Source organism: Xenopus tropicalis, chromosome 5 (assembly GCF_000004195.4).
Source record: "Xenopus tropicalis strain Nigerian chromosome 5, UCB_Xtro_10.0, whole genome shotgun sequence".
In the NCBI taxonomy this organism is placed as follows: Eukaryota; Metazoa; Chordata; class Amphibia; order Anura; family Pipidae; genus Xenopus; species Xenopus tropicalis.
This window is the reverse complement of record NC_030681.2, coordinates 102,185,284-102,200,443: the sequence shown is the minus strand read 5'-3', so window position 1 is coordinate 102,200,443 and position 15,160 is coordinate 102,185,284. Positions and strand designations below refer to the sequence as shown.

Sequence of the window (15,160 nt, the reverse complement as noted above, 5' to 3'; positions counted from 1 at the left end):
CCAGCAGCCAGAGCTGCAGCACAGATGCTACTGCTTAAATGGCAGCTGTTATCTTAAACCAGGGGTGTCAAACTTAATCACATAAGGAAGCCGAACTCTAAAATACAGGCTGAGTCATGGATCAAATTTTTTTATTAAGATACTTAGTAAGATACTAAGTCTTAGTTAATATGTGAGGAAAATGGAAATTGATCATGCTGGATGGTCAGACACACTCACCAAGGGTCACATAAAACAGCCAGGTGGGCTGGATTTGGCCTGCTGGCCTTGTGTTTGATATATGTGTCTTAAACAAACAAAGGGAGATTTTAGCGCTGTTAACTCAGGTATGCTAAAGGTGGCCATACATGGGCCAATTTCAGCTGCGATATTAGTCCTTTAGACTGATTCAGCAGCTTATCTGCCCATGTATGGGCACCAATGACAGGTCTCCCCAACCAACAATCAGCCAGATCTTGATTGGATATTTTTGATTTTTCTGTCAGATCGGGGACTGCATCGGCTCATTGATGCAGTCGCCAAACCAACGGCATGCCCGCCACTTTTAATTTGATCGATTGGCCCAGGGCCCAAACGATCAAATTAGCCCATTATCACCCACCCGGAGGTGGGCATATTGGAAGAAGATCTGCTCACTTGGCGACCTCACCAAACTATTGGATCTTACAATGTATGGCCAACTTTAAGCTTTCTACAGAATAAACATTGCATTCTACCTTGCACTATTGTGACTAATCTATTGGCAGTAAAATGCCTAAATGCCTAAATGCCTGTCCCTCTTTAATTTTTGTATCTTAGCAAGTGGGGTAATCATAGCTTAGTATTTCTAAAATCCCTCAGAACAGATTGGAGTTTGAATTGTTAAAGCGGTCAAACACTTGACACATGAACAGATTGAACCGAGAAGAACATATTTTAATAAATATTCCAATTCCTTAAACACTTTCCTGACTGCCATGAATTTTTTTCTGACAGTCAGGAAGTGTTAATAACTCAGACAACATATCATTCTCTTGGGAACCAGATTTGATTCCATATTTTGCTTTAGTATGTACTAGTGATGAGCGAATCTGTCCCATTTTGCTTTACCAAAAAAATTGCTAAACTGCTGATAAATTTGTGAAATGCAATAGGTGTTTCTTCAATGCTACTGCGTGCCTCTTTTGTATGCGAGTGATTTTTTTATGCATAAAACTTTTTTCTTACTCCAAATGCTTTAAAGTCAGTGGGTGTTTTTACTCACTCCAAAGGCATTGAAGTGAATGGGCATTTTTTTGTGAAATAAATGAAACACTTAATTCTCACCCTTTTACCTAGGGTATAAGAAATATGGCCAATGCCTCTCACTAACCAATGAAGACAATTGTATTTTCACAAGAAACAAAAAAAAAAACAAACCAACATTTAACACTTCCTACTGGAGAATGAGTCCTGCCAAGATGCCATGCAAAGAGAAAAAAAACAATTATAATAAGCACAGACATGAATCAGATGGAAGATATTCCATAATATAATAATAAACCTTAGGTGGGCATATCAGGAAAAGATCCGCTCTTTTGGCTACTTTGCCAAATGAGTGAATCTCAACATGTATGACCACCTTTACTCATTTTCTGTGTTGCATGCAAACAGATTCATATGCACAGTGTACTATATTGTAGTTACCTCCATTGCTGAAATAAGAAACCCTAGAAAGAGCTTTATAAATAATTGTATTTCCCTTACAATTCTTTGTGAAGCTTTGATCCACCAGCAATCCTCTGCTCTCCTGATTGGGCAATGAAACCATAGCCTGACCTCTCCTTTAGGTCTGCACACAACCAGAGCTCCTTGTACTTAACACCTGCCGTAAACAACTAACTCATGCAGGACTCCTTGCTTGGGTGTGCCAGGCATGTGTTTCCCACTTTACAGACCTCTTTTATGAAGTGTTGCTGTATTCAGGTAGTGTATTACACAAAGAAAGGTGTGACTCTTTGTTCTCCATTCTGGAAGTGCAAAGAGTTGCACCTCTGGGTACCAGGCGCTAAAAATACTTCCCACTAGATAAAACGATTTATACCATGTCTTCAGGCAGGCAAGTAGTTTTAGGCATTAAAAGCCAGTAAGGAAATCTACAAGTTTCAGTAGAGTGTACATTATGCATTATAATCTACAGATTTTAAAGGAAATATAAATATAAAAATTTAAATAACCTTCTGAAAGTGCTTCTCGGATCACTTTTTTAATATGAAATTTATATACCAATTGTTAGTGGTTTCACAAATATGTGCTGTTCAACTCTCTTTAGAGTGAATGTAACCCTTGGGTTATCATACTATGCAGGAAAGACATTGTAATTCAGGGCTGCTGACACTCAAAGAGAGCTGCTCAGTGAGAAATCACTACAAAGGTTACATCAATTAATTTTTCAATTTGAGTGTGACAGCCTGCCCCACCTCCTCTTTCTGCATCTTCTATCCCAAGAATACTGTCCTTTCTGGCCTGCCAAATGCTGATGTGAAATGGGACATTGGCTCCAGTTCAGCTGTATGGGCAGGTAAAAAGCTCCTGCAGACAGGGAATGAGAAACCATGGCTGGTGGGGGGTAGGGGACAGACTCACAAATGGTTGATGAGTAGTGCAGGTGATGTATTTATTAAGCAGTACATGGGGCAGTGCTAGGCACCTTGGATCACTGTCATCCACAGCAGTGAGCATATATTTTTTGAATGGCAGGTTTCTGAATGCATCATTTGTGATTCACAGTAAAGATCATTAGAAACTGGCCCTACTGTGAAATTTGAAATGTAAAATTTTGGAAGAAAGGTACAGTTTTTTTTTAAACACAGTTTCTAGATACCCCTGCTATTTATATGCAAACACTAGTGATGAGCGAATTTTTTTGTCAGGCATGGATTTGCAGCGAATTTCCACATTTCGCCATTGGCGAATTGTTAAGTAAAACTTCCGTGTAAATTCGCCACAGAAAAATTTGTCACGCGTCAAAAAAGTTGTGGTTGCAGCAAATTGGGCTCAGTCACATCAAAAAAGGGCGTGGCCGTGTAAAAAAAAGTCGTAGGTGACACAAAAGACACAGGCGACAAAAAAAAAATTGCGCGACAAATGCGTTTTGGCAAATTTTTCTTGTTGTTTCAAGAATTTTATGGCAAACGGATTCGCTCATCACTAGCAAACACCTAAAGTAAATTTACAATAAAAACACCAGATGTATGCAGTAAGGTAAGAGGTGATACAAAAAGTGTATAGTGAACCTTTAACAGTATTGCCAGAATGTATTATTACGATTTGGTGCAATTACTGGTCCATTACTATGTGACACAAATTTTTGGCATGTCCTACCCACATTACCAAGAAGCACAGCAGAATGTGGCTGGCAGACTAGGGCTCTTTCCTCACATTGCACCCTTTTTTGCACTATGCGCTTTGCTTATGGTTCACAAATGAGGCCCTATATTTTCAGTTTAAGATGTTATCTCCTCTTGTGGCTTTGCAAACATAACTACACTATTGGTGATTCCCAGAAAGTTCATTTTGTAATCCCATTTTAGACACATTTTAGACAGAAACGACAATATACTATCAGAGAAAAAGAAAACGAAGAACTGGCCATATTATAAGGATATTTTTAGGTGTAAGCACTAGACCTCTATAACAGTGAACTTACCTATAAATGTAGAATTCAGTGTTTTCATGCCATTCATGCTCCCAGCTGTGGCAAAGACCATAAATGTATAATAATTTCCAGGTATCAGCTGATCCACAAATGAAGAATTTGTATTCGCTATCAGTTCCTTTGATGGAGTCCCTAAGACTTGGATGATATAGGAACTGATATTCCCTAATGGGACCGGCCAACTTAGAGACACTGAACTGGTGGTGACATTGTCTATAATCAAGCTTGCAATTGCTGAAGGAACTGAAAAATAAAAGAACCATACATTTCAGTACATGCTGTGATGTCACAGCATTAGATCATAATACTGAATTCTTTCATTTATATGTGAATCCAAAATTCATATACTATACATTTGGTGGCAGCCACTGTCCTGCTTAACTTAGTGATGCAAATATTTATTTAATGCGCTTATCTTTAAAATCATATTAAAATATATTTAAACAGAAACAAGAATATTGTTTATTATTTACAGAGAAAAATGAAACTGCAGAACTGGCCATATTTTAAGGACATTTTTTTAGGCACTAGATCTCTTGAATGGTAAATTGACCTGTAAATGTAGAATTCATTGTTTTCGTGCCATTCATGTTCCCAGCTGTGGCAAAGACCAAAAATGTATAATAATTTTCAGGTATCAGCTGATCCACAAGGGAAGAATTTCTGTTCGCAATCAGTTCCTTTGATGGAGTCCCTAAGACTTGGATGATATAGGAACTGATATTTCCTAATGGAATAGCCCAACTTAGAGACACCGAAGTGGTGGTGATATTATCTATGTTCAAGCTTGTAATAGCTGAAGGAACTGAAAGACAAAAGAATCATGTATTTCAGTAATACTGAGCATATACTGTGACGTGACAGCATTAGATCATACAATATAAATCTTTTAAATGACTCCAATGTGAATCCATATACTATATATTAGGGGGCAGCCACTGTTCTGCTAAACTCACTGGTGCAAAGACGCAAATAATATGCTTAACCCTTTAATCAGATTAAAATATTGTTAGGCAGAAATTAGAATATATATACAGTTTAACATTAACAGGGAATTAGAAAAACTGTTCATAAGAGAAGGACATTTTTCAGTGTAGGCACTAGAACTCCTTTAACAGTTAACTCACCTGTAAATGTAGAATTTAGTGTTTTTGTGCCATTCAAATTCCCGTCTGTAGCAAAGACCATAAATGTATAATAATTTCCAGGTATCAGCTGATCCACAACTGCAGAATTTGTATTCACTATTAGTTCCTTTGATGGAGTCCCTGAGACTTGGATGATATAGGAACTGATATTTCCTAATGGAATTGGCCAACTTAGAGACACCGAAGTGGTGGTAACATTGTCTATGATCAAGCTTTCAATTGCTGAAGGATCTGAAAGATATAAGAGTCATGTATTTTAGCACAGACTGAGCGTATGCTTTGACATGACAAAGTTAGCAGTTGTGAATGAAATGTTAATACAATGCATGTTCTATACATTTGGTGGCAGCCACTGTTCTGATGAATTTAATCACTAGGGCTGAGACTTATACACATGGTGAACTCTGAAAATCACTGGAAAATATGTACATTTTATATAAATAAAGGCTAATATTTATGATATGAATAGCTGCCAATGCCAATTAAAGAAGTAAGCAGACATTGCCATTAAGACTAATCCAGTATTAGTGATGAGCAAATCTTGTTCGCCAGGCATGGATTCACTGTGAAATTTTGCCACGACTAAAATTTGCCTCACCTAAAATTCATTGAGTGAGTAAAAAGTTTCAGTTGCATCAAAAAAGTTGTGGTAGCGTAAAAAAAAAAGTTGCATGAGTAAAAAAAAGTCACACAGTGGCCACGTCTTGCTAATTTTTAGTTGTTCTGCTAAACTCGGTGGTGCAAAGACGCAAATAATATGCTTAACCACTTAACCAGATTAAAATATTGTTAGGCAGAAATTAGAATATATATAAAGTGATATGTGAATCTGTCCTATTTCGGTTCACCATAAAATTCGCGAAATGGCAAGAAAATTCGCAAAGAGCATTTGTCGCACAATTTTTGTTGTCGCCCGTGGCTATTTTTTTGTCACCCGCATCTATTTTTGAAGCGACTGCGCACAATTTTGACACAACAGAGCCTTTTTTTTACACAGCCGTGCCCAATTTTGACACGACCACGCCCAATTTTGACGCGCGACAAAAAAAATCTGTGCAACAAATTTTTACGCAGCAAATTTTCACGGAAGTTTCACTAAATAATTTGCCAATGGCGACAGAAATTGGAATATACTTTAACAGAGAAAAATGGAACTGAACAACTGACCATATGAAAAGGATATTTTTAGGTGTAGGCACCTCTATAACGATTAACTTACCTGTAAATGTAGAATTCAGTGTTTTCGTGCTGTTCATGTTCCCAGCTGTAGCAAAGACTGTGAATGTATAATAATTTCCAGGTATCAGCTGATCCACAACTGAAGAATTTGTATTCACTATCAATTCCTTTGATGGAGTCCCTAAGACTTGGATGATATAGGAACTGATATTTCCTATAGGAGTCGACCAACTTAGAGACACCGAAGTGGTGGTGACATTGTCTATGATCAAGCTTGCAATTGCTGAAGGAACTGAAAGATAAAAGAACCATGCATTTTAGTACATACTGAGCATATGCTGTGATGTCACAGTGTTATATTATATGACGGAATTCTTCAATTTATATGTGACTCTAAAATCCATATATGATACATTTGGTGGCAGCCACTGTCCTTCTAAACTTAGTGATGCAAAGATGTAGTTAATGTGCTTATCCCTAAAATCAGATTCAAATATTTTAGACAGATATTGGAATATAGTTTAACATTAACAGAGGAATGGACATATTTTAAGGACATTTTTAATTGTAGGCACTAGACCACTTTAATGGTAAAATTTACCTGTAAATGTAGAATTCACAGTTTTGGTGCCATTCATGTTCCCAGCTGTGGCAAAGACCATAAATGTATAATAATTTCCAGGTATCAGCTGATCCACAAGGGAAGAGTTTGTATTCACTATCAGTTCATTTGATGGAGTCCCTAAGACTTGGATGATATAGGAACTGATATTTCCTAATGGAATAGGCCAACTTAGAGACACCGAAGTGGTGGTAATATTATCTATGGTCAAGCTTGTAATAGCTGAAGGAGCTGAAAGACAAAAGAATAATGTATTTCAGTAATACTGAGCATATACTGTGACGTGACAGCATTAGATCATACAATATAAATCTTTGAAATGACTCCAATGTGAATCCATATACTATATATTAGGTGGCAGCCACTGTTCTGCTAAACTCAGTGGTGCAAAGACGCAAATAATATGCTTAACCCTTTAATCAGATTAAAATATTGTTAGGTAGAAATTAGAATATATATATATAGTTTAACATTAACAGGGAATTAGAAAAACTGTTCATAAGAGAAGGACATTTTTCAGTGCAGACACTAGAACTCCTTTAACAGTAAACTCACCTGTAAATGTAGAATTTAGTGTTTTTGTGCCATTCAAATTCCCGGCTGTGGCAAAGACCATAAATGTATAATAATTTCCAGGTATCAGCTGATCCACAACTGCAGAATTTGTATTCACTATTAGTTCCTTTGATGGAGTCCCTAAGACTTGGATGATATAGGAACTGATATTTCCTAATGGAATTGGCCAACTTAGAGACACCAAAGTGGTGGTAATATTGTCTATGATCAAGCTTGTAATTGCTGAAGGATCTGAAAGATAAAAGAATCATATATTTTAGCACAGACTGAGCATATGCTTTGACATGACAAAGTTAGCTGTTGTGAATGAAATTTTAATAATGGTTACAACTCCACAATGCATGTTCTATACATTTGGTGGCAGCCACTGTTCTGATGAATTAAATCACTAGGGCCGAGACTTATACACATGGTGAACTCTGAAAATCACTGGAAAATATGTACATTTTATATAAATAAAGGCTAATATTTATGATACGAATAGCTGCCAATGCCAATTAAAGAAGTAAGCAGACATTGACATTAAGACTAATCCAGTATTAGTGATGAGCAAATCTTTTTCGCCAGGCATGGATTCACAATGAAATTTTGCCACGACTAAAATTTGCCTCACCTAAAATTCATTGAGTGAGTAAAAAGTTTCAGTTGCATCAAAAAAGTTGTGGTAGCGTAAAAAAAAGTTGCATGAGTAAAAAAAAGTCTGACCATATTAAAAGGATATTTTTAGGTGTAGGCATTAGACCTCTATAACGATTAGCTTACCTGTAAATGTAGAATTCAGTGTTTTCGTGCTGTTCATGTTCCCAGCTGTAGCAAAGACTGTGAATGTATAATAATTTCCAGGTATCAGCTGATCAACAACTGAAGAATTTGTATTCACTATCAGTTCCTTTGATGGAGTCCCTAAGACTTGGATGATATAGGAACTGACATTTCCTAAAGGAGTCGACCAACTTAGAGACACTGAAGTGGTGGTGACATTGTCTATGATCAAGCTTGCAATTGCTGAAGGAACTGAAAGATAAAAGAACCATGCATTTTAGTACATACTGAGCACATGCTGTGATGTCACAGTGTTATATCATATGACGGAATTCTTCAATTTATATGTGACTAAAATCCATACATGATACATTTGTTGGCAGCCACTGTCCTTCTAAACTTAGTGATGCAAAGATGTAGTTAATGTGCTTATCCCTAAAATCAGATTCAAATATTTTAGACAGATATTGGAATATAGTTTAACATTAACAGAGGAACTGGCCATATTTTAAGGACATTTTTAATTGTAGGCACTAGACCTCTTTAATGGTAAATTTACCTGTAAATGTAGAATTCACAGTTTTGGTGCCATTCATGTTCCCAGCTGTGGTAAAGACTATAAATGTATAATAATTTCCAGGTATCAGCTGATCCACAAGGGAAGAGTTTGTATTCACTATCAGTTCATTTTAATTTTTAATTTTAATACAATGCATGTTCTATACATTTGGTGGCAGCCACTGTTCTGATGAATTTAATCACTAGGGCTGAGACTTATACACATGGTGAACTCTGAAAATCACTGGAAAATATGTACATTTTATATAAATAAAGGCTAATATTTATGATATGAATAGCTGCCAATGCCAATTAAAGAAGTAAGCAGACATTGCCATTAAGACTAATCCAGTATTAGTGATGAGCAAATCTTGTTCGCCAGGCATGGATTCACTATGAAATTTTGCCACGACTAAAATTTGCCTCACCTTAAATTCATTGAGTGAGTAAAAAGTTTCAGTTGCATCAATAAAGTTGTGGTAGCGTAAAAAAAAAAGTTGCATGAGTAAAAAAAAGTCACACAGTGGCCACGTCTTGCTAATTTTTAGTTGTTCTGCTAAACTCGGTGGTGCAAAGATGCAAATAATATGCTTAACCACTTAACCAGATTAAAATATTGTTAGGCAGAAATTAGAATATATAAAAAGTGATAAGTGAATCCGTCCTATTTCGGTTCACCATAAAATTCACGAAATGGCAAGAAAATTTGCAAAGAGCATTTGTCGCACAATTTTTGTTATCGCCCGTGTCTTTTTTGTCCTCTGCGGCTATTTTTTTGTCGCCCGCATCTATTTTTGACGCGACTGCGCACAATTTTGACACAACAGAGCCTTTTTTTTTACACAGCCGTGCCCAATTTTGACACGACCACGCCCAATTTTGACGCGCGACAAATAAAATCTGTGCAACAAATTTTTACGCAGCAAATTTTCATGGAAGTTTCACTAAATAATTTGCCAATGGCGACAGAAATTAGAATATACTTTAAAAGAGAAAAATGGAACTGAACAACTGACCATATGAAAAGGATATTTTTAGGTGTAGGCACTAGACCTCTATAACGATTAGCTTACCTGTAAATGTAGAATTCAGTGTTTTCGTGCTGTTCATGTTCCCAGCTGTGGCAAAGACTGTGAATGTATAATAATTTCCAGGTATCAGCTGATCAACAACTGAAGAATTTGTATTCACTATCAATTCCTTTGATGGAGTCCCTAAGACTTGGATGATATAGGAACTGATATTTCCTATAGGAGACGACCAACTTAGAGACACCGAAGTGGTGGTGACATTGTCTATGATCAAGCTTGCAATTGCTGAAGGAACTGAAAGATAAAAGAGCCATGCATTTTAGTACATACTGAGCATATGCTGTGATGTCACAGTGTTATATCATATGACTGAATTCTTCAATTTATATGTGACTCTAAAATCCATATATGATACATTTGGTGGCAGCCACTGTCCTTCTAAGCTTAGTGATGCAAAGATGTAGTTAATGTGCTTATCCCTAAAATCAGATTCAAATATTTTAGACAGATATTGGAATATAGTTTAACATTAACAGAGGAACTGGCCATATTTTAAGGACATTTTTAATTGTAGGCACTAGACCTCTTTAATGGTAAATTTACCTGTAAATGTAGAATTCACAGTTTTGGTGCCATTCATGTTCCCAGCTGTGGCAAAGACTATAAATGTATAATAATTTCCAGGTATCAGCTGATCCACAAGGGAAGAGTTTGTATTCACTATCAGTTCATTTGATGGAGTTCCTAAGACTTGGATGATATAGGAACTGATATTTCCTAATGGAATAGGCCAACTTAGAGACACCGAACTGGTGGTAATATTATCTATGGTCAAGCTTGTAATAACTGAAGGAGCTGAAAGACAAAAGAATCATGTATTTTAGTAATACTGAGCATATACTGTGACGTAACAGCATTAGATCATACAATATAAATCTTTGAAATGACTCCAATGTGAATCCATATACTATACATTAGGTGGCAGCCACTGTTCTGCTAAACTCACTGGTGCAAAGACGCAAATAATATGCTTAACCCTTTAATCAGATTAAAATATTGTTAGGTAGAAATTGGAATATAAATATAGTTTAACATTAACAGGGAATTAGAAAAACTGTCCATAAGAGAAGGACATTTTTCAGTGTAGGCACTAGAACTCCTTTAACAGTAAACTCACCTGTAAATGTAGAAATTAGTGTTTTTGTGCCATTCAAATTCCCGGCTGTGGCAAAGACCATAAATGTATAATAATTTCCAGGTATCAGCTGATCCACAACTGCAGAATTTGTATTCACTATTAGTTCCTTTGATGGAGTCCCTAAGACTTGGATGATATAGGAACTGATATTTCCTAATGGAATTGGCCAACTTAGAGACACCAAAGTGGTGGTAATATTGTCTATCATCAAGCTTGTAATTGCTGAAGGATCTGAAAGATAAAAGAATCATGTATTTTAGCACAGACTGAGCATATGCTTTGACATGACAAAGTTAGCTGTTGTGAATGAAATTTTAATAATGGTTACAACTCCACAATGCATGTTCTATACATTTGGTGGCAGCCACTGTTCTGATGAATTAAATCACTAGGGCCGAGACTTATACACATGGTGAACTCTGAAAATCACTGGGAAATATGTACATTTTATATAAATAAAGGCTAATATTTATGATACGAATAGCTGCCAATGCCAATTAAAGAAGTAAGCAGACATTGACATTAAGACTAATCCAGTATTAGTGATGAGCAAATCTTTTTCGCCAGGCATGGATTCACAATGAAATTTTGCCACGACTAAAATTTGCCTCACCTAAAATTCATTGAGTGAGTAAAAAGTTTCAGTTGCATCAAAAAAGTTGTGGTAGCGTAAAAAAAAGTTGCATGAGTAAAAAAAAGTCTGACCATATTAAAAGGATATTTTTAGGTGTAGGCATTAGACCTCTATAACGATTAGCTTACCTGTAAATGGAGAAATTAGTGTTTTTGTGCCATTCAAATTCCCGGCTGTGGCAAAGACCATAAATGTATAATAATTTCCAGGTATCAGCTGATCAACAACTGAAGAATTAGTATTCACTATCAGTTCCTTTGATGGAGTCCCTAAGACTTGGATGATATAGGAACTGATATTTCCTAAAGGAGTCGACCAACTTAGAGACACTGAAGTGGTGGTGACATTGTCTATGATCAAGCTTGCAATTGCTGAAGGAACTGAAAGATAAAAGAACCATGCATTTTAGTACATACTGAGCATATGCTGTGATGTCACAGTGTTATATCATATGACTGAATTCTTCAATTTATATGTGACTCTAAAATCCATATATGATACATTTGGTGGCAGCCACTGTCCTTCTAAGCTTAGTGATGCAAAGATGTAGTTAATGTGCTTATCCCTAAAATCAGATTCAAATATTTTAGACAGATATTGGAATATAGTTTAACATTAACAGAGGAACTGGCCATATTTTAAGGACATTTTTAATTGTAGGCACTAGACCTCTTTAATGGTAAATTTACCTGTAAATGTAGAATTCACAGTTTTGGTGCCATTCATGTTCCCAGCTGTGGTAAAGACTATAAATGTATAATAATTTCCAGGTATCAGCTGATTCACAAGGGAAGAGTTTGTATTCACTATCAGTTCATTTGATGGAGTCCCTAAGACTTGGATGATATAGGAACTGATATTTCCTAATGGAATAGGCCAGCTTAGAGACACCGAACTGGTGGTAATATTATCTATGGTCAAGCTTGTAATAGCTGAAGGAGCTGAAAGACAAAAGAATCATGTATTTCAGTAATACTGAGCATATACTGTGACGTGACAGCATTAGATCATACAATATAAATCTTTGAAATGACTCCAATGTGAATCCATATACTATATATTAGGTGGCAGCCACTGTTCTGCTAAACTCACTGGTGCAAAGACGCAAATAATATGCTTAACCCTTTAATCAGATTAAAATATTGTTAGGTAGAAATTGGAATATAAATATAGTTTAACATTAACAGGGAATTAGAAAAACTGTTCATAAGAGAAGGACATTTTTCAGTGTAGGCACTAGAACTCCTTTAACAGTAAACTCACCTGTAAATGTAGAAATTAGTGTTTTTGTGCCATTCAAATTCCCGGCTGTGGCAAAGACCATAAATGTATAATAATTTCCAGGTATCAGCTGATCCACAACTGCAGAATTTGTATTCACTATTAGTTCCTTTGATGGAGTCCCTAAGACTTGGATGATATAGGAACTGATATTTCCTAATGGAATAGCCCAACTTAGAGACACCGAAGCGGTGGTAACATTGTCTATGGTCAAGCTTTCAATTGCTGAAGGATCTGAAAGATAAAAGAGTCATGTATTTTAGCACAGAGTGAGCATATGCTTTGACATGACAAAGTTAGCTGTTGTGAATGAAATTTTAATAATGGTTACAACTCCACAATGCATGTTCTATACATTTGGTGGCAGCCACTGTTCTGATGAATTTAATCACTAGGGCTGAGACTTATACAAATGGTGAACTCTGAAAATCACTGGAAAATATGTAAATTTTATATACATAAAGGCTAATATTTATGATACGAATAGCTGCCAATGCCAATCAAAGAAGTAAGCAGACATTGCCATTAAGACTAATCCAGTATTAGTGATGAGCAAATCTTTTTCGCCAGGCATGGATTCACTATGAAATTTTGCCATGACTAAAATTTGCCTCAACTAAAATTCATGGAGTGAGTAAAAAGTTTCAGTTGCATCAAAACAGTTGTGGTAGCGTAAAAAAAAAAGTTGCATGAGTCAAAAAAAGTCACACAGTAGCCACATTTTGCTAATTTTTAGTTGTTCTGCTAAACTCGGTGGTGCAAAGATGCAAATAATATGCTTAACCACTTAACCAGATTAAAATATTGTTAGGCAGAAATTAGAATATATAAAAAGTGATGAGGGAATCTGTCCCATTTCGGTTCACCATAAAATTCGCGAAATGGCAAGAAAATTTGCAAAGCGCATTTGTCGCGCAATTTTTGTTGACGCCCGTGTCTTTTTTGTCGTCTGCGGCTATTTTTTTGTCGCCCGCATTTATTTTTTGATGCGACTGCGCACAATTTTGACACAACAGCGCCTTTTTTTTACTCAGCCGTGCCCAATTTTGACATGACCATGCACAATTTTGAAGCGACAAAAAAATCTGTGCAACAAATTTTTACGTAGCGAATTTTCACGAAACTTTCACTAAACAATTTGCCAATGGCGACAGAAATTAGAATATCCTTTAACAGAGAAAAATGGAACTGAACAACTGACCATATGAAAAGAATATTTTTAGGTGTAGGCACTAGACCTCTATAACGATTAACTTACCTGTAAATGTAGAATTCAGTGTTTTCGTGCTGTTCATGTTCCCAGCTGTGGCAAAGACTGTGAATGTATAATCATTTCCAGGTATCAGCTGATCAACAACTGAAGAATTAGTATTCACTATCAGTTCCTTTGATGGAGTCCCTAAGACTTGGATGATATAGGAACTGATATTTCCTAAAGGAGTCGACCAACTTAGAGACACTGAAGTGGTGGTGACATTGTCCATGATCAAGCTTGCAATTGCTGAAGGAACTGAAAGATAAAAGAACCATGCATTTTAGTACATACTGAGCATATGCTGTGATGTCACAGTGTTATATCATATGACTGAATTCTTCAATTTATATGTGACTCTAAAATCCATATATGATACATTTGGTGGCAGCCAGTGTCCTTCTAAGCTTAGTGATGCAAAGATGTAGTTAATGTGCTTATCCCTAAAATCAGATTCAAATATTTTAGACAGATATTGGAATATAGTTTAACATTAACAGAGGAACTGGCCATATTTTAAGGACATTTTTCGGTGTAGGCACTAGACCACTTTAATGGTAAATTTACCTGTAAATGTAGAATTCACAGTTTTGGTGCCATTCATGTTCCCAGCTGTGGCAAAGACTATAAATGTATAATAATTTCCAGGTATCAGCTGATCCACAAGGGAAGAGTTTGTATTCACTATCAGTTCATTTGATGGAGTCCCTAAGACTTGGATGATATAGGAACTGATATTTCCTAATGGAATAGGCCAACTTAGAGACACCGAAGTGGTGGTAATATTATCTATGGTCAAGCTTGTAATAGCTGAAGGAACTGAAAGACAAAAGAATCATGTATTTTAGTAATACTGAGCATATACTGTGACGTGACAGCATTAGATCATACAATATAAATCTTTGAAATGACTCCAATGTGAATCCATATACTATATATTTGGTGGCAGCCACTGTTCTGCGAAACTCAGTGGTGCAAAGACGCAAATAATATGCTTAACCACTTAACCAGATTAAAATATTGTTAGGCAGAAATTAGAATATATATAAAGTGATGAGTGAATCTGTCCCGTTTCGGTTCACCATAAAATTCACGAAATGGCAAGAAAATCTGCAATGCGCATTTGTTGCGCAATTTTTGTTGTCGCCCGTGTCTTTTTTGTTGTCTGCGGCTATTTTTTTGTCGCTCGCATCTATTTTTGACGCGACTGCGCACAATTTTGACACAACATTGCCTTTTTTTT

At 36.2% G+C, this 15,160-nt stretch overlaps 1 protein-coding gene across 1 annotated transcript in view; it reads right to left on the bottom strand.

Annotated features, from left to right (window-relative positions):
* LOC101733293 (titin) overlaps positions 1–15,160 on the bottom strand; it is a 135,477-nt gene that overhangs the window by 49,040 nt on the left and 71,277 nt on the right. The window contains exons 57-70 of the mRNA XM_031901901.1: positions 14,485–14,736; positions 13,924–14,175; positions 12,648–12,899; positions 12,074–12,325; positions 11,513–11,764; positions 10,156–10,407; positions 9,595–9,846; positions 7,964–8,215; positions 7,181–7,432; positions 6,605–6,856; positions 6,044–6,295; positions 4,804–5,055; positions 4,230–4,481; positions 3,668–3,919 (exon numbers count right to left, since the gene is read on the bottom strand). Coding sequence (XP_031757761.1) covers positions 3,668–3,919; positions 4,230–4,481; positions 4,804–5,055; positions 6,044–6,295; positions 6,605–6,856; positions 7,181–7,432; positions 7,964–8,215; positions 9,595–9,846; positions 10,156–10,407; positions 11,513–11,764; positions 12,074–12,325; positions 12,648–12,899; positions 13,924–14,175; positions 14,485–14,736 — 3,528 coding nt within the window. The remainder of the gene's footprint in view (positions 1–3,667; positions 3,920–4,229; positions 4,482–4,803; positions 5,056–6,043; positions 6,296–6,604; positions 6,857–7,180; positions 7,433–7,963; positions 8,216–9,594; positions 9,847–10,155; positions 10,408–11,512; positions 11,765–12,073; positions 12,326–12,647; positions 12,900–13,923; positions 14,176–14,484; positions 14,737–15,160) is intronic.